Source organism: Drosophila yakuba, chromosome X (genome assembly GCF_016746365.2).
Source record: "Drosophila yakuba strain Tai18E2 chromosome X, Prin_Dyak_Tai18E2_2.1, whole genome shotgun sequence".
In the NCBI taxonomy this organism is placed as follows: domain Eukaryota; kingdom Metazoa; phylum Arthropoda; class Insecta; order Diptera; family Drosophilidae; genus Drosophila; species Drosophila yakuba.
This window is the reverse complement of record NC_052526.2, coordinates 10,297,060-10,324,113: the sequence shown is the minus strand read 5'-3', so window position 1 is coordinate 10,324,113 and position 27,054 is coordinate 10,297,060. Positions and strand designations below refer to the sequence as shown.

Sequence of the window (27,054 nt, the reverse complement as noted above, 5' to 3'; positions counted from 1 at the left end):
GTGTCAATAGAATGTAGTGTAGTCAAAATTCAGTTTAACACAGACTTTGCAACTTCAAGGTACTAGCTACTAAAATAATTTACACTTTGCAATATATGTGCCGTCCCGTTCTGGCATGGTCCTTGCCAACAAAAACTCCCCACCGCGATAATACGGCGTTCCTGGGTCTGCAGTTCAACAAGTGCAAGAATATCGCAACTATTTCAAATTCGGTTGTTTTGGTCACACTTGTTTGTTTGTTTCCACAATTGTCAAGTTTATTTTTAAGCAAATTCCGGTATTCATCGTTATGGTATGTATTTAATGCGCCTTGTTGACTTAGAGTACGTAAATATAAGCGAATTAATGGCGTTTGTAGGATATACAACAACTGGAGGTGCTTTGCAAGCAACTCTATGAAGCCACAGACATAAGAATACGTGCCGAGGCGGAAAAAGCCCTAGTCACATTTGTAAGCAGCCAGGATGCGCTGCCCAAATGCCAGTTGCTGCTGGACAGAGCCGATTCCAGCTACGCCCAGTTACTGGCCGCCTCCACACTCACCAAACTCATTCAGGGATTAAGTCTGGAGCAAAGGATTGACATTCGCAGCTATGCTCTTAACTATCTGGCCACCGTACCCAATCTGCAGCACTTTGTTGTCCAGGCCTTGGTTACTCTGCTGGCGAAGATAACCAAGTTCGGATGGTTCGATTCGTTCAAGGAGGAAATGGTGTTCCAAAACCTATTGGAAGATGTCAAAAAGTTCTTGCAGGTATCCCGTACATTTTTTGTTGTTAAATAACTATTTCTAATTCAAATGATTAATCGATTTTAGGGCTCCGTGGAGCACTGCACCATTGGCGTCCAAATTCTGTCACAACTGGTTTGTGAGATGAACTCAGTTGTCGAGATGGACGTGCACCTGTCCTTCTCCAAAAATCGCAAAATAGCCACATCGTATCGGGACCAGCAACTCTTTGAAACCTTTCTGCTATCCTGCTCTCTGCTGATCACAGCCCGTGATAATAGCAAAAACATTAACTTCATGGACGAGTCGCAGCAAGCGTGAGTTAACTATGCTGTAGTATATTATCCAATAGATCAGACCAAGAATGGCCATTCATTAGAATTACTTTTTGTATCTTCATGATCAGGATCTGACGGATACTACTGTGAAATGGTTTTACATTATTAGTTAATTTGGTTAATTTTGTTTTTTATTTTAGGTTAATATCACACGTCTTACGTCTAACGAAAAATTGCCTGAGCTTCGACTTCATTGGCAGTTCCACAGATGAGTCTGCGGATGATATGAACAACGTTCAGGTATGTACGCAAATGCAACTAATATATTTGGATACTCTATTAAATTGAACTTGTACGTAGATACCCACAGCTTGGCGTCCTGCATTCTTAGATTCGAACACACTTAAACTCTTTTTTGATTTATACCAAATTTTGCCCAATGGTTTAGCTAGCTACTCCATATCCTGCCTGGTTCAAATGACATCTGTGCGTCGCTCTCTTTTTAGTAATTCTGAGAGAACAAAATTTCTAACGCACTTGGTAGAAGGAGTCAGAGATATTTTAAATACCCTCCACGTAAGTACTCAAAGAAGAGCTATCTAAGACATATTTCGCTAACGATTTCTTACAGGGCTTGAGTGACCCAGATAACTATCACGAGTTCTGCCGTTTGCTAGCTCGTCTTAAGTCTAATTATCAATTGGGTGAACTTATAGCGGTCCCATGTTATGCAGAAGCAATCCAACTAATAGCTAAGTTTACTGTCCAATCCCTACATGTATGTACATCCTTGAATCTTGTGGGCCTGGTAAAATCTTACACCCATTCTCTACCCTTAGGTATGGCTTTTTGCACCGAACAGTGTACATTACTTACTCACACTTTGGCAACGCATGGTTGCGTCTGTACCATATGTAAAGTCCCCGGATCCGCATTTGCTAGGTACCTACACCCCGGAGGTTATCAAAGCCTATATTGACTCGCGCCTGGATGCTGTTCCTGTTATTGTCCGTGACAACTTGGATGATCCCCTAGACGATCTGTGTATGGTGCAGCAACAGCTGGAGCAACTGTCGGTAATCGAAAGGTGCGAGTATAACAAGACGGTTAGTCTGCTTGTCCAGCATTTCGATCAAAAAGCCCGAGAGTATGAGAACTTGCTGCAGACGCCTAACGCTAATACCATAGATATCACTATACACGAGCTACAATTAACGTGGCTGGTGTATATAATTGGGTCGGCAATAGTGGGTCGCCTCTCGGTTACGACAAGCGATGAGCATGACACAATGGACGCGGAGCTCGTGATAAGGGTCCTGCAACTGATGAGCCTCACCGATGCTCGATTGCCCCAAGCGGGTTGCGAAAAGCTGGAGCTGGCGATACTGAGCTTTTTGGACCAGGTCCGAAAAATGCATAGCAGCGAGCAGGCGCAAAAAGCCAATTTGAACAAGAGACTTAGCGAGGTCTTTGGACTGAGTGACGAGCAAATGCTTTTAAGTTTTATTAATCGCAAAATGTAAGTAGTTTATATTTTAAATTGAATCGACGTAAAGGCTTAACAACATACATCTTACATCTACATCTTTCAGAATTACAAATTTAAAGTTTTGGGGACGCTCTGAGCCGATTATCACCAAAACCCTGATGTTATTATCCGATCTCTCTGTGCATTTTAATTCTGTGCGCAAACTGGCACGTCTAGAAGAAGTCCAGTTTATGCTTACACATCACACAAGCGAACATTTCCCATTCCTAGGAACGAATTCCACTTTGAGCGAGATGAGATGTCGCACAATGTTCTATACTTCATTAGGCCGATTACTGATGTTCGATTTGGGCGAGGATGAAGAAAGATTCTACAATTTTTTGGAACCTTTAACAAGTCAGTTTACAAATCGATATACGGGCATTTGCAAAGATTCCACAACAATTTCATTTTGCTGAAAATGACCCTTTCATTTCTCACATTCTCAGATACTAATTTATTTTTTACCTAGATCAATTCGAGTCCCTTGGCTCTGTGCTGATGGACAATAACATCTTCTCTAATGAAGAGGCTAAAAAGGCCATTATTGGCTTGGCTCGAGACCTCCGTGGATTAGCGCTGCCGCTCAACGCGCGCATTCAATACACCATGCTTTTCGAATGGTTGTATTATGCAGACTATTTGCCCATACTATTGCGTGCGATGGAGCTGTGGGCTCACGATCCTGCCGTTACGACACCAATTCTAAAATTGTTTGCCGAACTAGTGCATTGCCGCACCCAAAGGCTGGCAGGCAATGTATCCAGCCCAATGGGCATTCTCCTATTCCGCGAGGCCTCGAAACTAATTTGTATATACGGCAATCGCATTCTGCACCAAGAAGTTCCACGTGATCGACTTTACCCGATGAGACTGAAGGGAATTGCCATATGCTTCTTGATCTTAAAGAACTCACTTGGCGGCAACTATGTCAATTGTGGGGTATTTAAATTGTACGGAGATGATACATTGGACAGTGTACTCAATATTATCGCCAAGTTGATTCTTACCATAGAACAGAGCGATTTACTTGTGAGTAACTATATGATAAAGTGGATTAATTATTGGAAAATTAATTGTAAAATTGCAGGAATACCCAAAATTATCAACGGCCTACTACAACTTACTAAATTGTCTGTCGCAAGATCATGTTTCTTACTTGGCTGCCTTGGAGCCTGCTGCATTCGTTTACATTTTAAAAAGTCTTACCAAAGGACTGGCCGCATTAGGTGTGCCCACACTTATATTCAGCATTCAAAGATGTTTCTAACACATATTTCATTTTAGACTCGGCCATTTATATAAGTTGCTGCACAATTTTGGATAGTATTGTGTCGTACATTTTTAAACAGCTTCAGATGAAAGGTATGCTGTAAATCATAAAGTGTAACTTTTTTAAACTTAATTTTTGAAAATTTTGTAGTTTCTACATTTCCAAACAAAAAGCTCCGTAGCTTAAATCAAGAAAATGCGCAATTCTTAAAGGTTTGTATGAAAAGAAAGAACGCGGAGCACTATTTAATTATTTATTTCCTCACAGGTTGTTGAAATGAATTCTGAGTTACTCCAGAGTATGATGTCCTCATTACTGAACAACGTGTTGGCAGAGGATTGTCGAAACCAGTGGTCCATGTCACGTCCATTGCTGGTTCTCATATTACTTTATGAGGACTATTACCGGTAAGAAAGATAAACTATATCCCAAAGCCCGATCTAATGCGTGTTTTTTATTTATTGTAATAGATCCTTAAAGGATAGAATTATCTGTGGTCAACCAATTGAAAAGCAACAGACAATGGCGCAATGGTTCGATGATCTGATGGTCGGCATTGAGCGAAATGTTTCCAGTAAAAACAAAGAAAAGTGAGTCGTAAAAACTGACATGTATATATGTAGGCCCATCTGCTGTTGCTTTAATATTAACCATGTACTTTTTATTGCTTAGATTCACACAGAATTTGTCAACATTTCGGCGCGATGTAGTTAACCTGCCAAAGTCCACAACAGGTGTGTAGCTTTAACTATTATTATTAGTTTGTTCCGTTTTCAAATGTTATTTTAAACTATCACTAATTTGTAAGTTACATAGGCGGTGCTGATTACATCGCGACAAACGCATCTTCAGCAGCGGATCAAAATGCGAATTCCGGGAACCATTCCATGGTTCGGGTATGTCCGGTTGTGCATTAGTGTTTTTTTTGTGTTTATTTTTTTTCCGACAGTATTTTACATAACTAAATGAGGAAATTCCTACAGAAACGAAAACGTGGGAAATAAAAAGTATTCGAAAATATCGCCGGCGACAACAAAAATTTGGGGTGAAATGTGTTCCATATGGCAAATTATGCAAGTTTTGTTTCTGCAGTATTTCATTCACTCAATTCTGTAAATTATTGTAATATACGAATGCGCAAAATACTTGAGCTCTTAATATTGATTTTTGGACTTTTGGCCAGCGTTTTCGTGTGATCGACCAATGTGCGACGGTGGATTCGAACCCAGTGAGCCTGAGTCCTCGCCACATTAGTGCTAACGGAGAGCTCGAGGAGCATTGGTGGTTATTCGATTGAATTGAAGGAGCGGATTGACAATGGATGCAGGATTAAATATAGAATCGCTAGACGTAAGACTAGCTATAAGCGATTTGGAGTAGTAAACAGTAGAAACTGATAATCAGTGCGTTCTCTCTCAATGGAAAATTGGGAAATGGGCGGTCACGTACGTTTGTATTTCTAAATAGTCACATGATTCGCACCTTAACCAAAATTGATTTCCTATCTTACTTTGATTTAATCATCATTCGTTATTTTGTATATTTTTAAGCCAGCGGATGAGTGAAGCAGAAAAATGAGTCATGCTAATAATTCAGGTACGCCCAAATACTATGGCGAAGTCAATCTTTATTATGGAGGTTATAAAAAGTCGTATTTGGGTCTCATGGTTCTGTTGCTAGGGGAATTAATTACTCGTTCACGTTATATATATCATTCCAGAATATAAAACAGCCAGTAGCCAAGATTGAACGCAAGAAAACTGATCGGAAATATCATTCGGGAGTATTTGTCAATAATATTGACATCTTTGATCTTCGGTATGGTGGCCTTAATAGCGGAGGCACCTCTTTTAAGGGCATGCAACATGCGTGGGCGGGTAGAGATTCCTGCGAATCGGATTTCAACATTAGTTTATAATATATGTTTAATATAAGATTACGTTTCATGCTTACCCCTCTGGGCGCGACGTCTAAGCTGGCTGTGTCCGGTGCCATAATTACGAGTTATTCGAAAACTTGGGGGGAACTTTCCTAAATTCATGGTCTCGGTGCCGATGGAGTCGAGGGTGGCATTGTAGGTACCTCTTCGCAAAGAAGGTATAGGACTCATTCGGACGTCCTGCAGCTCGATAATGTCCTCTGTCGTTGAACACGTCTCGGATCTTTCGCTCTTTCCTATGGTCGTGGGTTATTTTGTATAAACATTGGGTATATACGGCACGAATTCTAGTGTAGACCTACCGATCTTGCCTGGACAACATTCTTTGACCTTCTTTATTTTCTTTTTAGCCCTTTTGCCCCAGTAAGTATAGTTAACGGCAGCGTATTCCAGGAGGGCTGCGAACACGAAAACGAAGCACATGACCAGATAAATGTCGATGGCCTTCACATACGATATGCGCGGCAGTGAGCTGCGAACACCCGTGCTAATGGTGGTCATGGTGAGCACCGTGGTGATGCCCAATGCAACCCGGGCACTAGTCGCCTCGTGGTTAATCCAGAACGAGACCCACGACAGCATTACGATCAGAATGCTGGGCAGATAGGTCTGGAACACAAAGTATCCGATATTCCGTTGCAGTTTAAATGAAAGCGAGAGCCGCTGATAGACTCCGGTGGCCAGCCGCTCCTTACGGTCATTGGTCTCGTACCCAATGATGGTGAACTGCGGCAGCTCCGCATCCTCCACTCCGCGCACTGGCGTTGGCTTCCAGTACATCACCACATCGCTGACCGTGTATCCATCTGCAAGGTTGAGAGTATTTAAAACGTATATTTTAATTATTAGTGATAAGTAATTAAGTAGTAGTTATTTATATAAAGCAATCTTGAGATTTTACTTCATCTGATTATAACAACTTTTAAATTTCTCAAGTTTTAATACTATCTACGCTGTCAGACAAGTAATTTTAAATATTTTCTTTGTTAAGAAGAGCATATCAATGTACATCTTTTATGAGTCCTAGCCATAAACAAATGCCTTATCATCATAAATTTGATCAAGTTAATCCATTAACCAAGTACAAAAAAAAAGGAATTTCCCAGGAGTCCACTTACAGCTCTCAATTTCCACCGTGCAATTCTGGGAGTCCAATGGATAGTAGTGCAGATCCATCATGCAGGCGAGGGTCGTGGTGAATCTCATGCCATATGTAACAGCTCCATCGCCGCCCAGTCTCACCAGTTTATTCCTCTCGGTGACATCGTGCAGAAAACTGAAACAGAATAGTTTAGAAATGGTACATTTATAATGGTTTTGCTGCACCTGTTTTTATCATTGGCGAAAAACGTATCCGGTACCCATATCTTTTCAGCAAAGTCTCCGGATAAGGTCAACACATCGCTTATGCCATCGTCGTTCTCGTCTTCGAAATATTGTCCAAAGATATTAAATGCCAAACGCTCGTCGCGCCAGTACTGATTTAAATACATTGTTATCGTGTAATCCTAATGATTTGATGACCAAAAACGCAATTAGAATTATCATGTACCCAAATAGTGTGCAATGCACTTACCATGTTAACTTCTGATATGGCATCAAAGCTGGCTATGGTCAAATCCATGCCGACATGTAGGGGCTCTCCTCCGAAATTGGGCCTGAGTCGAATATCGTATCCTTGCAGTATGTTCGATATTGTTTGGGTGACATTCTCAAGGCGGCCAGCTAGTACATCCTTTCGAATACATCTGAAAAAATACATCAAATACATAATAAATAAATGTTCTGCTCATTTTCAATATTCAGGTTCGCAGAATGATATCATCTGTTATTTTTTTTATGATAATACAAATTGGCTATGCTACTCAATCCACTTACCGAATCAATTGTAGCTGGGCGCCCAGTAGGAAAAAGAACAGACTACAGGATACTCCGACGCGCGTAAAACATGTCATATTGACAGCTTTTGCTTGTGTCGTTTGTTGGGTCTCAACTTTTTGGAATCGATTGCGCTGTCATTTCCAGCTTTTGGTCTCGCATCGTGGTAGCAGAATCAAAGGCATCTGGCTGTCTTACCCTGGCATGTTTCAAAAAGCTGTGGATTGCAACGTTTTCGTGGTTTTGTAGTACAACACAAAGGAATAACTATAAACAGCAAAACAGTATAACAACAAGTAAACAAAATAAACGCGAATTCTTCAGCACTTTCTTTATTATCCCTGAACAATTAAAAACGCGAATTCTTCAGCAATGGTTTGGGTATCAATAAAAATGCAAGCAAAATATGAACAATAGTAGTGTGCAGTGCAGTCCTATCGGATACACTGTTCTTAAGTTCGTTCCATTATGTAACGTGAGCGAAACAATTATTGTGAAGAATTTAATTGCACCGTAATTATGTCCTTAAACTAATTGCTGGTCTTAAAACACCTGCACAAGGTGGCAACGCCGAGCGGATGTCCTTGTTACACGCCGACTTTTTTAGTTTTGCTACCGAACACAATTTTCGAGGTCTTGCTTTTCATGACATCTATTGGGTCAGTTGATATTTTTGAAATGAAAACTATTATTCAAACACCAGTTTTTTTAACGCCCACCAAATGATGCCGTGTACGCGAGCTTGCACATTTAAAAAAGAAGCCGATTTGGGTGGACGAAAGCATTATGTTGAGATTGGAGCACATTACAATCGAATGCAAACAATTCAAGCTACTTATGCATTTGGGGCACCAGTTTCAGTTCCTCTTGCCCTTTCGCTCATATCAATATCAAGCAGCACTAGCGAATAAAACGCAAATTCAACGCAATGCATTGGGAAACTTTATCACTTAATCGCTGCGCTTCCCTCTCCCTTTCCCGCTCGCACCTCGTTTACCCGTCTCTGTCAGTATTTTTGTATATTTGTATATTGTATTTTGGTCCTTTGGTTCACGCGTAGCCTCGAACTGCTGCGAACTGCGTGCGAGCACCCACAGTATCTATATCTATCTAATGAATAATTGCTTATAGAGATGCTTGTGCGGGAGCTTCTCGGGTGAGTTCATTTCGCTCGGCTTGACCTGCATTGCGCATCCCTATTATCCAAGTCGGTTCGTGTTATCAAATACATACGTAGGCCTGTGCTTTCCATGGATGTCCTTTTCGCCTTCAGATTTGGCAATGAGGCTGTGCTTTTTGTAAAGCGACATCGCGCGGTTAAGCTCGCGAAAAGCTTTGTACCTTTTTGAAATAAAATAATCTGTATGCTAAATAAACATTCAAAAAAATATGTATGCATCGCTTTTAGGAGCTCTAGACTGTATATATATTAAATTATATTTCCAATTTCAATTGAATTTTCATATTTCGGAAACATGCTTCGAGAATTGTCCTACAAAAATGTCCGAGCAATGCATTTGAACACACTGACACAGATCCAGAAATAGAAACGGATTGATTGGCACTTAAGACACATTTATTGCGGTCACCCACCGCACGACGAGCTTTTGCCGGCAAAACAATGCCCAAGTAGCATCCATTCAAAAATCAATTCAATTTTAGAATCAACGTTTATTAATCAACTCTATGCCTTCATATTGGACCATGAGAACTCCTTTTTGTACATGCCGTATGCCCACCAGTACAGTAGGTTCAGAAATGCGAAGGACATGGGGAAGGCAATACGCGCCACCCTATCGATTAGGGATACACTATTGACATAGCAGTTGGCGCCACCTTGTTCGCTCTTTTGGGCCGCCGCGTTGCGTTCTCGTTGTTTCCGGAAACTGTTGTCGCTCTTCAGGCACATCCACATCTGATGCAATCGGGAAACGGCCGGGGGCTCCGTTTGGGTGGTTCTCTCCATGGTGTTTGGCAGGATGTACGATGGGTCCTGATAAATAAACGAATTCAAGTTGCTTTTTTGGTACATTAAAACTTAACTCACCGTATATGTGGGGCAAAAGATTGCATTTCTTTTGAGAAAACCAGCTCCAGCTAGTGAATTCTGCAACGAAACCTCATATTCCAATCCGAGAGCATCGTTTTTGTTGCAGACACAGACACCGCTTTTCGACTCAACGGACTCACTGACGCCGCCCTCGTTTTCATCATTTTCACTACCATCACTGGAGTCCTCATCCGCAAATGGATCAGCGTCAGCTTCAGCTTCACCATCACCATCGACCTCACCGGCATGATCCGATAATGAGTTGGCTATGCAGATGTCCTCCCACTGATCCTCCAGCTGAGGACTCTCTCCGCTTCCGAGTTTCGTGAAGTAGTGGACTCCGGCAAATTCCAACAGAGTGGCAATGCAGTATAGAAAGCTCATCAATAGAAACCAATCCAAAGCTGTGGCGTACTTGACTTTTGGCAAATCGGTTCGTGAGTCCAGACTAATGGTGGATAGGGTCAGCACTGAGGTCACGCACAGACTCACTCTGTCACTGGTGGCCTCGCGATGTATCCAGAAGGAGACCCATGACAAAACCACGATCAGTATACAGGGAACATATACCTAAACCGCATTGTAAAGACCAATTAGTTAATACGGATGTTTAAAGAATATTTCAGAGGTTTACACAAGTTGTAGCATACTTCTAAACACTCTTTAATGTATTAATGTGTATCTTACTTGAATGAGGAAGTATCCTGTGTGACGTTTGAGATTAAAAGCCACATGCAGGACTGAAAAATCGCCTTCGCGACGAACTGTTGTGAAATTGCGATGCATCATGCTAATCAGATCGAATTGATTTAAAGTCATTCCTGGAACAAAGGACACCGCATCGTCCTGATTTTTCCATTCATAGATTAGCTGTTGGTTGATATAGCCATCTAATGAATTGAAAGGGGAATAAAACAAGGTGAATATATGTATAAATGTTAATAAACTTACAACTTCCAATTACTAGGGGGCATGATTGTCTGTCCATTGGAAAGTTTTGCAGCTCCATGGGACATGTGGCCTTAATCGTTAGTCTATATTACCCAAAAATGTTGATTATTTAAGGAATTTAGATAGAAATTTCTTAACACACCTCATTGAATAAAGAATGCCGCCATTCTGATCCAGTCTGAGCAATTTGTTGGGCACAGTAATCATGTGAATTTGCGAGTGCTTGCCGTTGTAAAAGTACGTGTCAGGTCTCCAGATCTTGTCCAGCATTTTGATGCTCAGCGATAGACTCTTGATGGGTCCCTTGAAGCTCAACCGTTTGTCCCGCCAGTACTGCCTGAAATAGCAGTCCATCGAGTAGTCCATGTCCAATTCGGACACGGGTCCCATGCTCCGGATTAGGATATTCGTTTGCACCACCGTCGGAACGCCCTGGCCATGAGTGGGCAGTTGGGATTGCTCGTAGCGCTTGAGTAGGTTTTCCAAAATCATCGAAATATTACGGCTTAGCATGTCGGCCGCTGCCTTTCTTCGAACTCGTCTTTGATTGGAAATCTCGGAGAAATAACTTAAGTTTGTGGGGCTTTGACTCCGGTTGAGCGATCCATTTGTTTTTGGTTTAGACGATGGCAATATGCGAAAAGAATTGAAGATTCTTGAACTAAACTCATTTGTTATATTCGGCATTTTGGTCAAAATCGGCGCGGGCTCCAAAGTCTTTATATACAGAAGATCTGAGGAAGTGCCATCGTCACACGTACAGAAGTGGATTATAAAACTGAAACATTGATATAAGTTTGAATAAATTATCTGCTGTCCTTTCACTTCCATTCACTTCCGCCCAGAGTGTAGGGATTATAAAAATCAATCGACTCTTTTGTCAACTTTTATTGATTGCTTTCCGTTTTAGCTAAGTCACAAGCCGTTGTGTGCTGCATTTTCGAATATGGACGGGCATGGATTAATATTTCATTGCTGCAAGTGTCAGTCAAATTAATTTGAGACGGCACTTAGCTTGATTAAGTTTTGTATACCCCAAATTTTGCTGAGTACTTAGTATACAAAAAGATACATTCAAATCTACATTCTAGTTAAAGAACTAACTTCTGTTGGAAAACTCACCCGATTATAAGGAATGGAACTAGCAATACTCGAACCATTTTTAACATCACTTTAGGTTTAGGGGATTTTATTGTATATATTTTTTACTGGATGTGCCCTTTTTTTGTTACACCGCTGCACACCGAAATCCCGACATTCTCATCACTATTTGGACTTGTCCGTATTGAAAGTGCTGCACGTTGTGACATGCTTTATATAATGCAGCATCAATAGCCGCTGGCACAGTTTGTATTCGCCATGCGCAAAGCATGTTGCAATTAAGTCAAGACGCCTTTTACTTTATGTCCATTAGTGGCAAAACCCTTTTTTCGCATTAGAACAGGCAGCACGCATGAAATTTAAGCGACACCCAGTACATTAGATGATTGCAAAAAAGCACAAGCTTGGGCATGCAAAAGTTTACAACGAATGTTAAATGGAAAATTATAAATTAATTTCTAGTGGAATTTATTATAAAAAACTGGGTCGTGGGATTTTTTTTTTTAAATAAAAAAATAAATTTAGTTAGGACAAACGAATGAACATTGTCAGTTAAATAAAAAACCTGCCCGATCGCATTTCGATCAAGCCAAGGTCAGTGAACTCCAAAGTTAATTCAAGATACGAATGCATTTTTCGCTCTAAATTGGAGCATTGACCTGGATCCTCGCATTCACTCCCGCGACGAATACGACGAGCTTTTACCGGCAAAAAACCGTGCTCGAACTAAACCGTCAACTAAATATTTTGAATAGGCTTCTATTATCGGTTTTTAAAGATGTTTTTACTGTACAAGGATTTAATATTAGAATTATTTCTGTTCAAAAGTTTATCGAGAAAGCAAATTTTGTAGAAACCATGGCACGAGGTGGAAAAGCCCAGCTAGGCTTTTGTAAAGCTCGTCAAGATTAAGCTTTTGAGACACATTATCCTTATGCCCAACTTGTATATCTCCTCTCTCACTCTAATCCGTGAGCGGTGCCAAAGGCTATGGGATACGCAGAAATACTTACGTACCGATGTGCATTCAATCGAATTAGGCAATGGCACTTTTATGTCGTTAATTTTCGAAATGAAAGTCGAACAACACAAAAAATAAAACACACATTAGATACACTAAGTAAATTCGTAACAACATTTAATGTAGATATTACCACATATATCCAGAATGATCATCCCCGATGGTAAACATTTCCTTACATTTTGCATTCTCGCTAAAAACACGAAACCTTTAACTCTTTTAGTACCTTTACAAAAATTACAATCTATTCTGGCCAAAATATGATACCCTCTCGATTCAGCGTAAAAATGCCAAGAACATAATTGAGTAAAAAAGATATGACGAAAATCATGTTGCCCCGAAATTGTTGAGCAAATAAAAGAATGCTTATTTGTGTATTTAATAGTTTATACATCTGCAAGCAAAAAATATATTTACAAACACGGATAGAAAACTTAAGTTACCAGATATTTTGCCGAATCCCTGAATGGAATTAAGTTCGCGATTTTCGTATTTTGAAAAAACATGTCTTAAAACCAAAACCCGTTTAATAACATTTATGTGAACCATGGGAACCACAAACGATGTTTGTATTCCTTGGGCTCTGGAAATTGTTGTTAACACCTCTTCGTTTAATTACGTTTGCATACATTACAATTTTGCATACAGACTTAAATCAACAGTCTAGCACATACATTTATAAAATAAGAGAACTAGAAGTTTTTCGACATTTGCACTTTATCGCGACGCGGAAACGGAAGTCACCGAAGAACTTCCGCTTGCACTGTCTGTGTTGTTTATGATTGGACTTGACAATGATTTTATCATTGGCAATCGGACATAAACATAAACCATGTTATGGTCATTTCAATTTTCAATATCGATTTCGTGATCAGCAAACAAAAAACGCGCCCAACAGTAGGATATTCTTTTGTTTCAAAGTTGAAGCACCCGAATTACTTAATAGTTATTACTTATTATTACAAAATAGGAAAATAATTTACTGATTACATAATTGAATAATATATCATATTACATATATAATATATTCATTTTGTATTATCTTAAAACCCCCATGTTTTGAGCTTTAACAGGACACGTTTGCACTTTCACAAAAAAACAAAAAAAAAAAAAAAACACAAAAAAAGTACAGAATTTTCTACTGGGGTTTCAAGAGCAAATTAAAAACAGTTTACTTTTTCACATTTACAATCAATTCAATCACGATAATGGCATGAATCGGTAAATGGTTTCTGAGAATCCCCTTTTGTGGGCCATTTACAACTATTTACTATTTATGCCAGCTATGTGATAGTCGAGAGCGTTGTCAGTTGGATTGTTTTTGTTGAGGGCGACGCCATCGGCGATGGAGTCGGTACAAAGAGGCTCGAGGAAGCCGTCTCCGTGGTGAGACTCCGCTCTTCGTAGACCCCGGCTCGTTCCTGCTAAAAAGAATTGCGAATATAGTCGAGCACTTTCAATGATTCAATCGTGCCAGTTGACTTACATGGGTTTTGTCGTACTTAAAACGCTTCCATATATTCGTCTTTGGCTCCATCGGCGTGCCATCAACGTTGTAGTTTGGATTTGAGAAGGTTAGTACAGATCTACTGGAGCCGCGGGAATTGCGTTTATTTTTCTTCTTGCTCGTGTTGAAAGCAAGCACTGTAAGTAGAGCATAATCGGTATGGTATAAAGATTAGATTCGAAATGAAATCAATATCATTGTGAAGGTCAAAGAAATCTCTAAAAATCTCTGGACTCCAGAGATTTCTTTACCGCCACCGAACATTAACATTTGCTTACTGAAAATAACAAGTATTATGATGACCACCATAACAATGACCACGCCCAGTGCCACGAGTACAAAAAACTCCCTCTCCTGATCGCTCTTCTTCGTATGGCCATCATCACCATGGTTATTGGACTCGCCGAGTAGCTCGGGCGGTGTGGAATCATCGGTGGATTCGTCGGAATATTCCAGCAATTGATCGTTCTCCAAATTGGCGTGCACCAAAACCTTCGGCTTGATGGAGCATGCCACATCTTTGGGATCCAACACATCCGGACAGGCGCACACGTAGTCCACATTGCGATTGAGACAGAGATGCGTACAGCCTCCATTATCCTGGGCACAGTGATTCACACTCTTGGGCTGACGGTTCAGCGATACAGCGCGTATATCCAGTGCGCCACTTAGGGCATCGCGCACCTCAAACGGATTGCCATATCCACTACGCGGCAGTTTCTGCGACCTATACACCGACTTGTTGTACCAGTCCGTCCAGAATATACTGTTTTCAAACTAAATTTAAGTTCCCAATTAGTGCATTTTGAAGGGCATCATCCTAAGTCATCCTTACCAAAGTCAGACCAAAAGGATGCGGTGCATAAGGAACAATGGTCTGACGACGTTTGCCATTGAAATCCACCTGCCCGATGTTGTCCTCCAGGGCGTCGGCCCAAAGCAATCGGCGATTGCTGCAAAATAGTAATATAATTATGAAGGATTATACAAGTTTAGGCACCGCATAGAGTAACTAACATGAAATCAATGGTGAGGCCCGTTGGGAAGCCGATGCCGGATGTTATAATCACCGTGCGATTTGAGCCATCCAAGTAGCTGCGTTCGATCTTCGCAGGCGAGCTCCAATCCGACCAAAACAGGTAGCTACAAAGACATCGTAGTATATTAATTGCAAATAGTAACTACATGGTACGGATAGAGCTGTACTTACGCTTTCTTTGGATGCACAATCAGTGAGCGTGGGTCACCCAAGTTATCCTCGACGATCCTCTTGCGACAGCTTCCATCTAGTCGAGATACTTCGATTAGTTTGCGATCAGTATCGGACCAATACAGATTATCCGCAATCCAGTCGACGGCTATTCCATTGGGCGTGAGCACATCCGTACCGACAATCACCTTGCTCTCGGTTAAGTTCAACAGGTTAACTCTACGAATGACATCCAAGTTAACGTCGGCAAAGAAGAGTAGGTTCTTTCGGTAATGGTAATCGAGTACAACTGCTCCATGCACTCCGTTTATGGGCAAAACGACGTCCATAAAATCTCCGGAATTCAACGAAATCATGCCAATTCCCGAACGCAAAGCGATAAGAAGATAGTCCTGTAAGATAATCCTGTCTTTAGTTGGGTTTGCTAATAGTTAGTATAGTTAGTTAGACCATACCTCTGGTAGATTTTGACACTGAGTTGTGCTATTCTGGCGCAATCGCAATCCAATGGGGCATTGACATGAATATCCAGATGGATTACGTAGACATAGATGCGAACAGTTGCCGTTGTTATTTCCACACACATTTTTCATCGTTGATTGATTCTGATTCTGATAGATGATCTTGATGTCCATCAGCCCATCGATATTGGTGATTATATCCCGCTTGGCACTGATGTTACGTCTCTCCGTCATGTGCAACGCCTTCGACTTCCAGTCCGTCCAATAAATATTATCATCCGACAGAGCTAGTGCGTACGGATGGTGCAGCGACGACATGATCAACTTGCGCTGATTGCCGGTATAATCGCAGGAATCGATGGTCTTCAGGCGGGCATCGACCCAGTAGATTCGCTTGCTCTTCAAATCGAGGGACAGACCATTGGGCCATCCAAGATTGGCGGTCACAATGCGTGACCTCTCGTTGCCATCCAAATGGGATCTCTCAATCTTGCGATAGTGCCCCCAGTCGGTCCAAAACAAGAGGCCAGCCTCGTAATCCAGCGCCAAGCCACGCGGCGACTCCAGATCCTTGTAGGCAATCACATGCCGATTGCTACCATCCAGACTGGCCACTTCGATGGTGTGACGACCGGCATCGGCCCAATAAATAGTACGGCCAATCGAATCGACGACCAGGCCATCGGGATTCTCCAGGCTATCGCCAACGATCTTCTGGACGTGCAGACCATCTGGACTCGAGCTCATGATCACGTTCTCAATGGTGTCCGACCAATAGATGTAGCCCGTCTTCCGGTCGACATCGAGAGCCACCGCATTCGAGATCGGCGGCAGTGGCAGCACCACATCGATCAGGTGATCGAAATCCAATGATATTTGCCTTATATCGATTCTATGTGCGAACAGTATATACTGCGTGGGTCCTTCGGAGCATGTGTGCCTATCCTCCTTTAGCTGAACTCCCACGGTGCAGGCACAGGTGTAACTGGTGGGATTCAGGAGGCAGAGGTGCGAGCAACCTCCATTCAGCTTGTCGCACGCGTTGAAGATGCGCCTGCGAGTGCGATGGAACACCCGGATGTCCATCAGGTCCGTGCTATTGGCGATGATGACATTGGTGTCCTTGCCAGTCAGCTTATTGGCGCTCATCACCGACTTGGTATCCCAATCGGTCCAAAACACACGGCCCTCGTTCACATCCAAGCCGAAGGGATGGCCAAGTCCATCTGTGCATAAGGCGAAGTATATTAGGTTACAAGTTGGTCAACCAACTGAATCATTAGTGAACACTTACTTAGAATAACTTGGCGTCCGCTGCCATCGAAATTCATGTTCTCCAACGTCTTTGTGCCACCATCAACGAAGTAGATCTTGCTCTTCTCGTAATCAATCGCCAGGCCATTGGGATATATCAGTTTCTTCGATGTGATGGTGACGCGCTCATGTCCATCCATATTGGCGCGTTCAATCATTGGATCATCACCCCAATCCGACCAAAACATGAAGCCCTCTGAAAATGGCAAGTAATAACAATTAGCACAATAGATATACCCCTAGAATATGGAAAATAACAATTGATTACATGTGTAGGAGCCCAGTTACTTGTTAAAACGCTGGCACAAAATGGTAATGAATGCACATTGATTTTGTTGGCATTTTAATAAGTAAATTGGGACATGCGTTCGAAAGCCAGAACCAGGGCGTACCTGAGCATAGAACTCGAGTGTTTTAACTCTCTAGACTGAGTGTCAGCGTGCAAATGACGAATCGACTGTTACAAGTATAATGGAGTACCAAAAAGGACCTCCAGTTCATGCAGGACATTAGCAAGTATCTTAATGAGTACACCGACATAAGGATCGATGTACCTTCTTACAGCTGTACACACCAATACATGACATAGATAAGTGAAACGTGTTTAACTAACCAATCGGGTTTACAACGATATCCCGTGGCTTGTACAGCTTCTCCCATATGAGCAAGGTGCGCATCTTTCCATTCGTGGTGGCGACCTCAATGCGATTCGTCGACGGATCTGTCCAATAGAGTTTATCGGTTATCCAGTCGAGTGCCAGACCCACTGGCGACACCAGATTCGAGTGCACCACTCGCTGCTGGTAGCTGCCATTGAGATGCGCCTTATTGATGGTGCTGCGCTCCACGTCTGTCCAATAGATGAAGTCCGTGTCGCTGCACCAATCCAGTGCGACGGCATGCTTTAGATTATCCAGGGGTACAATCATATCAACATCGTTGGGATCCGCTTGATTGTCCCTCAGATGCCTCAAGCGTATGTCCTTGCGCCGTGCCACCAGCACCAGTTTGTCGGCCGTACTCTTACACGTCTTGCCATCCTCCTTCAGCGAAAGTCCAATCGGACATCCGCATCGACGCGATGTCTGGTTGGGCAAACAGAGATGGGAACACCCGCCACGCAGACCCCGCCGATCCTTTTGGCAACGATCAGCATACTCCGGCTGTCGAGCCGGATGATAGGCATGGATGTCCATCGGGAAATGGAAATTCTCATGAACCGCTCTGAACTCCTTGCCCGTTATCTTATTCGCCGCCGACACAGTCTTAGTATTCCAGTCCGTCCAGTACATGGTGTCCTCGAAGAGAGTGAGGGCAAATGGATGTGGTAAGTGGGTGCTGAGGATCTTGTTCCGATCACTGCCATCCAAATTGGAGCATTCGATGGCATGCTGTTTGGCATCGGCCCAGTAGAGCTTGCTGTTGGGGAAGTCAATTGCCAAACCATTTGGCCAGGTCACACCCTTTGATATGATTACTTTTCGCTGTGTTCCATCCATGTAGGCGCGCTCTATCTTCGGATTCGGTCCCCAGTCGCTCCAGAAGGCCAACGCCTCTCCCGGATGCACAACAATGGCCCGCGGCTTGTCCAGATCATAGGAAGCGATGACGGTGCGCAGGTTACCCTGGAAATTAGAGACCTCCACACGCCGCGTGCCCGAATCCGTCCAGAATAGCAGATCGTGTATCCAGTCGACAGCAATGCCACCCGGCGACTCCAGACCCCATTTGATGACGTCTCGAACTCGCGTCCCATTCATATACACCATCTTGATGACATCGGTGGACACGTCGGACCAGAACATCAGGCCCTTGCGGTGGTGGAAGTCCAGTGCGATCGCATTGTGGAGTCCCTTCACAATCGCCGTATACCGGTTATTACTCAATGTCACCCGTCGTATGTCCCACCGATTGGCCACCAGCAGGGTCATCGCACCACCCAGTGCTTTGCAAGATCTCAGATCTGGACGAAGTATGTAGCCCGTTTCGCAGGAGCACTTAAAGGAACCCATAGTGTTGTGGCATTTTTGTGAGCAAACCGGACTGGTCAGGTACTGGCATTCATCTATATCCGTGCAGCTGATCAATCGTGTCATCGCATTAATATCGTTCGAAATACCCTGTAAACAAATAAGCACTTACTTGACTTTGTTTTTGTCCATGACATAACCAAGTCGACAGGCACACTCGTTCAATCCTGCGTTGGTTTCAATGCAGAGTTGCTCGCAAGGACTCGGTTCCGAGCACTTGCGCTCCTTGGGACAGTCGGCCTCATCCTCGCCGGCGGGGCATTCGTTGTGGCCATCGCAAATGTGCTTCTGATGAACACATATCCTGGAAAACACAATCGGGAATTGAGAGTTGTATTGTTTGCTATAAGAGCACATCGTGAGCAATGTAACTCACTTAAGATTTGTTAGGTTTTGTTTGGTTGGGCATAAAAATTGTCCCAGGTCGCATTGTAGGTGGCACTCAACCTCATCCTCTCCAGCCGCGCAATCTGGATAGCCATCGCAGAGCCAAGTTTTCTGCATGGACAACAAGAAACTCAATGAGTTACAAAAGATGAGGCAACACCACATGTCATACCAGAATACAGCGCCCATTGTTGCAGGTGAACTCATCGGATCCGCAGGTCAATGGATGCTCCGAACCCACACTGCCGCAATCGTTCTCGTCTTCTCCGCCGTCGCAATCCTGCTCCTTGTCACACTTCCAGCGTTTCGGGATACAGGTGCCATCGGCACACTTGTATTCGTTCGAGGTACATAGTGATGGTTTCTGGGGGCAATTCTCCTCGTCACTCCAGTCGCCGCAGTCGTTGTCGCCATCGCAACGGAAGCGATTGAGTATACACTGGCCACTGGGCCCACCTGCCCCACCCAATCCGCCGCGGCACTTGAACTCGCCCTCCGGACAGCTGTTTATGACCGCCGCGCACTTGAGCTCATCCGAGTTGTCATTGCAATCGTGCTCACCATCGCAGCGGAAGGCCAGGGAGATGCAGTAGCCATCGTTGCAGGTGAAGTGCTCATCCGTGCAGGTGGTGCGATTGCAGTGGGTCTCGTCGGAGAAGTCCTTGCAATCGTTCTCACCGTCGCAGACCCACGTTCGTGGAATGCAGAATCCATTGAGACACTCGAACTGATCCTCTGTACAATTCGTCCTGGCGCCGCAGTGCGTCTCATCCGAGTAATCACCGCAGTCATCATCGCCATCGCAAAGCCAATACTTGCTAATGCATCGAAAGGTTCGTGGGCACATCACATGTAGCCCGGTCTTCTCGCAATCCCTTTGCAAATTCGGCACTGCATCCTCGTCGGGATTGCAGTTCTCATCGGATTCATTCGAGTTCTGGCAATTGGAGTACGTCTCACCCGGTTGACTGGGATCATCCTGCACGAGTACGGCCAGATTGACTCTAAAGGGCTTCTGTTTGTTACTGGGCCCACCAATAAAACCATCTCGACCACGTGAACTGATTCGATCAGCCTCGCGTATGCCGGCTATTTCGGTACGGCCCCGCTGGGCGCCAATATTCCGGAACTTGGGTGTATCGTTGCCGTTGCTGCCACCGGGTACTCTGGTCTTGGATGGCACAGACGATTCCATCGTATGCAATCTACCCTCGCCACTGTGATGCACCTCCTGGCTATCCTCGCTATTCTGCTGATAGGGCGGATAGTTGGAGACGGGAAAGAGCTTCTCGCCAAACTTGCCCAGCTCCTCCGACAGCTGGTCCTCCCGCGACTCGTTGCCCGCCTCTAAATGCCCGATCCTGGCATCCGAGTGCAGCTGCTTGTGCTTATTCCAATCCCAACGACCCAGTGCGTTTGTCGGTTGAATTCCATAATGGGGCGCGTTACGTTTCACAGCAAGTTTCGTCAAGTCGCCTAGACCGAGACCTAGTCGAAGGACCATTTACTTCTGATTAGTTTATTATGACTATTTTGATGCCCCACATCATCATCATCATCGTCATCATGTTCTACAAGTAGTTCAAATAAAACCCTCATCCTCCTTCAAAACAGACAGCAAATGACACGATTTGCAATTGCACCCATACCATTGGAATTTCTTATAAAAATACAACTCCTTTCACATTCAATGCTCCCATATCTTAAATTGAAAAAAAATGCAATAAATTCGTTGCTGGTTCTATGATGCTGTGTATACATTATAGATTGCATATATTTCAATTAAACCCCCTAAGCTGAGAATTTGCTCAATTGGCCAGTTTTCCTGGGCAAGTTTTCATTGAGGAAAAGTGCTGTTGGTCCAATCCCACATCGTGGGCGTTAACAGGGATCCCCTCCCTCCCAGGACGAATCCTATTCGTATTCGTATTCGTATCCGTGTTTCCGAGGGCAATAATACTTACAGAGCCACACGAAGCATACCAATGGCCAAAAGGGAAAGGCTGTCAAATACATGTCCAGACATGTACACAAACTCGCCCACTCATAGGCACGTAACGTAGTAGCGGTGGCGAGCTTTACTGCTTTTGCTGCCGAAGCATTTGCTGCTCTGCTAAGCGGATGCTGCTGCTGCTGTAATGTTGCTCTCCGCTAACTGTTGTTTCGATTCTGTTAAGAGAAAGAGTGGGTGAGATGGGTGGGAGGGAGAGAGAAGGAAGTTTTCGTATTGAGCGCTTGCGTATAACATATTTTGCTACCGAGGTGGATCTAGAGTTTGGAATTTGTTTTCCGGAGGGGGCGGGGTGTAACTTTTAAAATAATGAAATTCACTTAATGATTTTTTGTCTGGTTATTGGATGCATAATCAAAAGTTTTGGTTTGGGGCTCGGGGGAGGTTGGTTACTATGCACAAAACCCGCCCACCTGCTGTATATGTTGTATATTTTACACTCAAGCACACTTGTTCTTTGCGTAGGTGTCACTCAATAGATTTTATTTTATTCATCTCATTTGCAAGCACTAGGTTACTTCTGTTGCTTATTATTTTCTTATTGTTGCACTGTCATTTTTGCGATTTATACACTTTTAGTTAAACAATTAAAAAAAAACATTGCGATGTACGCCCTCAACATTTTTCGCATTACGTTGTCTCACTAAATGGAAGGTTAAATCGCAACATGATGATTACTTTGTAGGCCCGGGACCCTTTCAATGGATCAAATATCATGCGGCACTTCTTATCCACTCATGTCACTACTTCATTCAATATACATATATCCTATTTATAAGTTGCGTGGGCTTGGCACTGAGTTTGGCATTTCCAAGATGTGTATAAAGGTGTTTATAACGTCCTGCGAACGAATGCGATTTTTGGGACTTTGTTGGCATTTATGTATGTGTGTCATGCGCACCACACATGCAAACATATGCATATTAAACACAGTATTATTAAACAAAAAGAACCTCCTGAAACTTTGGCACTTTTCAATTCCAATTTAGCAAACGACAAGAACAATTGAATCAGCTAATTGTTCCGCACACATTTGTGTGGGTAATTTACGTGAATGAAAAATTATTTTCGTACAGCACGTCTCTTGTCTTCTTCGGGAATATAACGAATATAAAATTTCAGGGGATTACAGCATCCCTCTGACGCGAAAGCGAAGTCGGCGGACGCGAGTGTTCCACTCAACTCTCGTGCGCTGTTAAAAGTTTTCTCCGAATCCTTAAGCTTTTCTGGGAAGCAAGAAGCTTTTGTCTGCGTTTCGAGAGTGGGGATAAATTAATTTGCAACAACAAAGTTAGCAAAATGCGAACCCAATTAAGGATTGTATTATTGAAAGCATCCTCGACGCTACAGTTTTTCCAGCGAAGAACGAAACTGCAGCTTTAAAACTGGGTCAATGGACAACTAAGTCCATTTTAATGTCGATGTGTATATATGTACATTTACAATCATTTCTGGGAAAAGATCCACAGGTTAATATTGTTTATCCTCTGTCAAACATTCCGTAATTCGCGAAAGCTTCATACCCTGTTATAAATATTTCATTCATTTTTAGGCAAAGCAGCAGGAGTTTTTGAATTTATCATTTTAAGTTTTACTAACATTCTTTTCAGGTTTTTAACAATGTTTATCATCTTTTCATTATATCCAAATAAAATAACGGTTATTTAATGCTCTTTGTAAGCGGTAATGAATCTTTAAGCGCAGCTTTCATTTAAAACTTAGTTGGGATGCCAGTTAGTTTTGCACCACTGACCATTTTGTCGTTGACCACGATCGTTAAATATATGACTTGCAGAAAGATCGGCTATGCAGTGTCATCCTTATATGAATGCTAGGTGGCAGCACCATAGCATATTTTAGTATTTTTGATTTTGGCAAATCAAAGTCGGAATGATTGAAATATTTGAAAGATGTGAAACTCCGATCAAAATTAAATTGATCGTTCAACACAATAAGCTCACATAGCTTATTTAAAATAAAACAAATGTTTTGCTATTTTGTAGAAGCTTAGAATTGGTTTTTACAAAAAGTGTTTCCTCTTTTATTGTGCATCAAACCCATTTTTAAGAGTTTTTATTATTCTAAAGAATAACACTCTATGCTAGACATTTCACAAAAAAACAGCATGAAAATAAATAAGGTGGTTCCCCTCTTATATTTCGCAAGCATTTCCGATCAAAAGAAAACTAATCATCGATGAAGATCGATATGCTTAACAGATCGCAGTGTGTAAATGCTATAACTCCGAGCATGGCAAGCCGAACTAGTTTTTTTTTAATACAAGGTAACTATCTGGTTCTCATAAATGCTTTGTCCACGCCGGTTAAGTGGCAAACGTGTGCAACTTCAATTATACTTTTTTTTAATAATTTAGTTCTATTACTCTATGGAGTACCGTACAACTTGTAAATAATATTAATTAGTCGGAATGTGCTAATTCCGAAAATAGGCGCAAGTGAAAACGTTTGTTCTCGAGCTGATCGTACATAGTCATGTATGTACATATATGTACATAAGTATATAGTGTGAGATGAAAGACTTATTTCTGAGCAGGTCGAAAACATATGTAAATAAAGACATGCAATGTGCATACGAATAAAGCAAGCTGATAGGGTTATATGCCGTATTCCTGTGTTCAAACAGGACCAAATATATATACCAGCAGTGTGCCCATACTTGAGCAAATACTTGAATTAAATGTGAAAAAAAAAGGTTACAATATACATGTGTATGTACTTATGTGCGATCATTTCTTATTGTACGCAGTATTCCCATATCGGACTTACCCAAAGTTCCTGATCAATCGGCACTTATAAATGGCTTGAGGGTGACGCGAGAGAGAACCCCATAGCTTTACACCGAACCTTTGGCCGAAACAATGGATCTTTTATGCTCGGAAAACATAGTCTATGAATCTGATTCATCATTGTATCGTTTGAACAAACGCCAGCAGCAAATGTCCACACCGGCAGTCATCCGGGATTCATCATCGATATCATCATGTTCGCCCATGGGAGCCGTGGAATCCGATCCCAATCCCGATGCCCAGAACAACGCCGTTGTGTGCAATATGAAGGAGCTGGTGTATTTATACGCGTCGGTGGACTCGGCTGCGAAGAATCCAGAAGAATTGGAGCCCGCTCCACCGCCACCACCACCACCGCCGCCGCCACCAACAGCGACCCAATCTATCCAAAGTTATCCGCGTTACATCAGCCAGGAGCCACCGACGTCACATTGCCAACGCTTCGACGAACGCCTGGCCACAACAGACGAGCCACCCGCAACCGACAACGTGAACACCGCCATCGGGGATCCTACATTATACTCGGATCGGTGTCTGGAGAACTTCCTCAAGGTCGAGGAGAAGCACCACAAGATTGCCGACACGTACTTTAGCATCCAGAAGGATATTACTCCACCGATGCGAAAAATTGTCGCCGAATGGATGATGGAAGTGAGTAATTAAGCGAGATGTAGATAAAGAATCCAAATTAAATTAAGCTAGTCGCCTGTGGTATACTCTATAGTTATTATCTTCTAGAAAAAGGGTTGATTACATAAATTATTACATATTACTTAGTTGATGGACCAATTTTCAATCTGAGTAGATATAGTAAATATTATTTTCCAGTTTATTTCAAAAATCACTTTCCGAGATTTTAAAGTTCATGGAAAGCGAATATACCTAACTGTAATGTAAATATCCATTTGTAATGTAAACAATACGAATTTTTAATGTTTTTATTTGAATTCTGACTTGATTCTCTGATTGTAGAACGGACTTTGGATTGAATAATATTTTACTTATTCATATTTCGTATAGAAGTTTCTATCACACACCCATTGTAACATTTCATTCCCTTTTCCAATCATTAATTGAACGCATACATTATGTTCACAGGTGTGTGCTGAGGAAAATTGCCAGGAAGAGGTCGTGTTACTGGCGTTAAATTACATGGATCGATTTCTCTCGAGCAAATCAGTACGCAAGACCCATCTACAAATATTGGCCGCAGCTTGCCTCTTACTGGCTTCGAAGCTCCGTGAACCCAGCTGTCGTGCTCTTTCGGTGGATCTACTGGTTGTTTATACGGACAACAGTATTTACAAGGATGATTTGATTGTACGTACTTTTCTTGTTACACAATACCTACCATGAACACACGTTTTTATTTTATTCGAATCTTAAGAAATGGGAGCTGTATGTGCTAAGCCGCTTGGGCTGGGACCTGTCATCTGTGACTCCTTTGGACTTTCTTGAGCTTCTGATGATGCGCCTGCCGATAGGAAGTAAAAACTTCCCAGACATAAACATTGGAAAGGTGCGGGGACACGCTCAGGCATTCATATCACTGGCAGCAAAAGGTAAGCCACATATGATTATCCGTAACTTGAGTACTAATGATTCTTCTCCCTCTTTGAAGAACATAAATTCGCCAAGTTCTCGGCCAGCACCATAGCTGCGTCGAGCATAGCAGCATCGATGAACGGCCTAAAGTGGCATCTGCGCTCGGGACACAACCTGCACTTCCTGTTGAGTCTTATGACCGATCTGACCAGCGTGGAGCAAGTGAGTATGCCAAAGGAGCAGCGTTGTTACGTAGCACTCATATGTAATCTTATGGCCAGGCTCAGGTGCAGGATTGCATGTTGCACATGGAGGACATCTTTAAGGAGCACAGTCGGAATCTGGAGCCATTTCTAGTGAACATTGACCCGGAACAAATGTCAACATTATACTACAAGGGGCGCTTCCAAATACACCAATCGCAGCACCTCTCGCAAATCTCAATAAGATCCTTGCCACTGCCGAAAGCTCCAGCCGACTGTGCGGAGCAGCACCAGCAGCAGCACAACTTTGGGTCCGCAGCACCACATCGAACGCATACGTGCAAGATGCAGGCGCAGGCTCAAAACGAGATACAAGACGTTACATTTTGAGGTGTCAAATGATAGTTATACATGATAGTTATACCAGGTTTAAGTTTAAACTATATATTACTCTATTTTTACTACTGTATAGGATCTTAATATTCCGATCACTGTAAGATTGGCCAATATCACACAATTTACATCTAACCCGATGTATTTTATATTTACCCAACTATTTTTACCAAACTATGGGTTTTTATAAATTTTTTCATAAATATTCTGTATAAAATAGTTTTAAATAATCATCGTGAAACTTTAAAATGGATGAAACATAAAAACGAGACTGATTGTAAGCAGTAAAGCAACATTTTATTTTTGTATATAAGCTTTTCGAAATCCTGCACAGATAACCAAAAAAGAACGAACTATTAAATGCAAGTTTTACAAAAACCATCCAACATAAAGAGAAAACCAATATGTTAAAGATTAATTTGGATACAAATAATACTA

At 42.5% G+C, this 27,054-nt stretch overlaps 5 protein-coding genes across 15 annotated transcripts; 2 read left to right on the top strand and 3 right to left on the bottom strand.

The window, feature by feature from the left end:
- The first annotated feature begins 60 nt into the window (after positions 1-60).
- On the top strand, positions 61-5,209 carry LOC6524910 (ran-binding protein 16). 8 transcript variants are annotated; one of them, XR_001453822.2, is made up of 17 exons: positions 61-292; positions 359-754; positions 818-1,047; positions 1,209-1,308; positions 1,369-1,584; positions 1,640-1,786; positions 1,848-2,527; positions 2,601-2,893; positions 3,009-3,568; positions 3,627-3,765; positions 3,824-3,901; positions 3,960-4,021; positions 4,077-4,216; positions 4,280-4,399; positions 4,482-4,543; positions 4,618-4,705; positions 4,793-5,209. XR_001453822.2 is itself a non-coding variant. In XM_015190459.2 (17 exons), exons 1-17 carry the CDS (start codon positions 290-292, stop codon positions 5,104-5,106), a joined length of 3,420 nt encoding a protein of 1,139 aa, XP_015045945.1. In that variant the 5' UTR covers positions 61-289; the 3' UTR covers positions 5,107-5,209. The 8 variants fall into 8 exon arrangements, 5 of the variants coding, with proteins under 5 accessions (XP_015045945.1, XP_039231866.1, XP_015045946.1 ...); XR_001453823.2 differs by having other exon boundaries at positions 4,759-5,209; XR_005561613.2 differs by having other exon boundaries at positions 4,993-5,031.
- Positions 5,210-5,400: 191 nt separating this feature from the next.
- Positions 5,401-8,765, bottom strand: LOC6524909 (gamma-aminobutyric acid receptor subunit beta-like). The gene is made up of 8 exons (XM_015190457.2): positions 8,615-8,765; positions 7,627-7,843; positions 7,325-7,496; positions 7,075-7,256; positions 6,867-7,024; positions 6,051-6,554; positions 5,763-5,984; positions 5,401-5,696 (listed from the first exon to the last, which is right to left on the bottom strand). The coding sequence occupies exons 2-8, from the start codon at positions 7,701-7,703 to the stop codon at positions 5,521-5,523; spliced, it is 1,491 nt and encodes a 496-aa protein (XP_015045943.1). The 5' UTR covers positions 7,704-7,843; positions 8,615-8,765; the 3' UTR covers positions 5,401-5,520.
- A 517-nt stretch (positions 8,766-9,282) lies between these two features.
- Positions 9,283-11,974, bottom strand: LOC6524908 (gamma-aminobutyric acid receptor subunit alpha-2). The gene is made up of 6 exons (XM_002100712.4): positions 11,750-11,974; positions 10,770-11,405; positions 10,628-10,710; positions 10,364-10,566; positions 9,674-10,246; positions 9,283-9,619 (listed from the first exon to the last, which is right to left on the bottom strand). Exons 1-6 carry the CDS (start codon positions 11,794-11,796, stop codon positions 9,311-9,313), a joined length of 1,851 nt encoding a protein of 616 aa, XP_002100748.2. The 5' UTR covers positions 11,797-11,974; the 3' UTR covers positions 9,283-9,310.
- An 866-nt stretch (positions 11,975-12,840) lies between these two features.
- LOC6524907 (low-density lipoprotein receptor-related protein 4) lies at positions 12,841-22,878 on the bottom strand. Of its 4 annotated transcripts, none has more exons than XM_015190455.3 (14): positions 22,744-22,878; positions 21,623-21,827; positions 19,831-21,146; positions 19,648-19,769; positions 19,384-19,575; positions 17,855-19,320; positions 17,222-17,437; positions 15,922-17,153; positions 15,467-15,858; positions 15,274-15,399; positions 15,092-15,209; positions 14,535-15,033; positions 14,236-14,393; positions 12,841-14,173 (listed from the first exon to the last, which is right to left on the bottom strand). In XM_015190455.3, the coding sequence occupies exons 2-14, from the start codon at positions 21,672-21,674 to the stop codon at positions 14,033-14,035; spliced, it is 6,030 nt and encodes a 2,009-aa protein (XP_015045941.1). In that variant the 5' UTR covers positions 21,675-21,827; positions 22,744-22,878; the 3' UTR covers positions 12,841-14,032. The 4 variants fall into 4 exon arrangements, with proteins under 4 accessions (XP_015045941.1, XP_015045942.1, XP_002100747.1 ...); XM_015190456.3 differs by lacking the exon at positions 22,744-22,878 and adding an exon at positions 22,623-22,722; XM_002100711.4 differs by lacking the exon at positions 22,744-22,878 and adding an exon at positions 22,083-22,698.
- Positions 22,879-23,970: 1,092 nt separating this feature from the next.
- On the top strand, positions 23,971-27,015 carry LOC6524906 (G1/S-specific cyclin-D2). The gene is made up of 6 exons (XM_002100710.4): positions 23,971-24,163; positions 24,436-25,126; positions 25,574-25,795; positions 25,863-26,037; positions 26,097-26,242; positions 26,302-27,015. The coding sequence occupies exons 2-6, from the start codon at positions 24,548-24,550 to the stop codon at positions 26,611-26,613; spliced, it is 1,434 nt and encodes a 477-aa protein (XP_002100746.1). The 5' UTR covers positions 23,971-24,163; positions 24,436-24,547; the 3' UTR covers positions 26,614-27,015.
- The last annotated feature ends 39 nt before the right edge of the window (positions 27,016-27,054 follow it).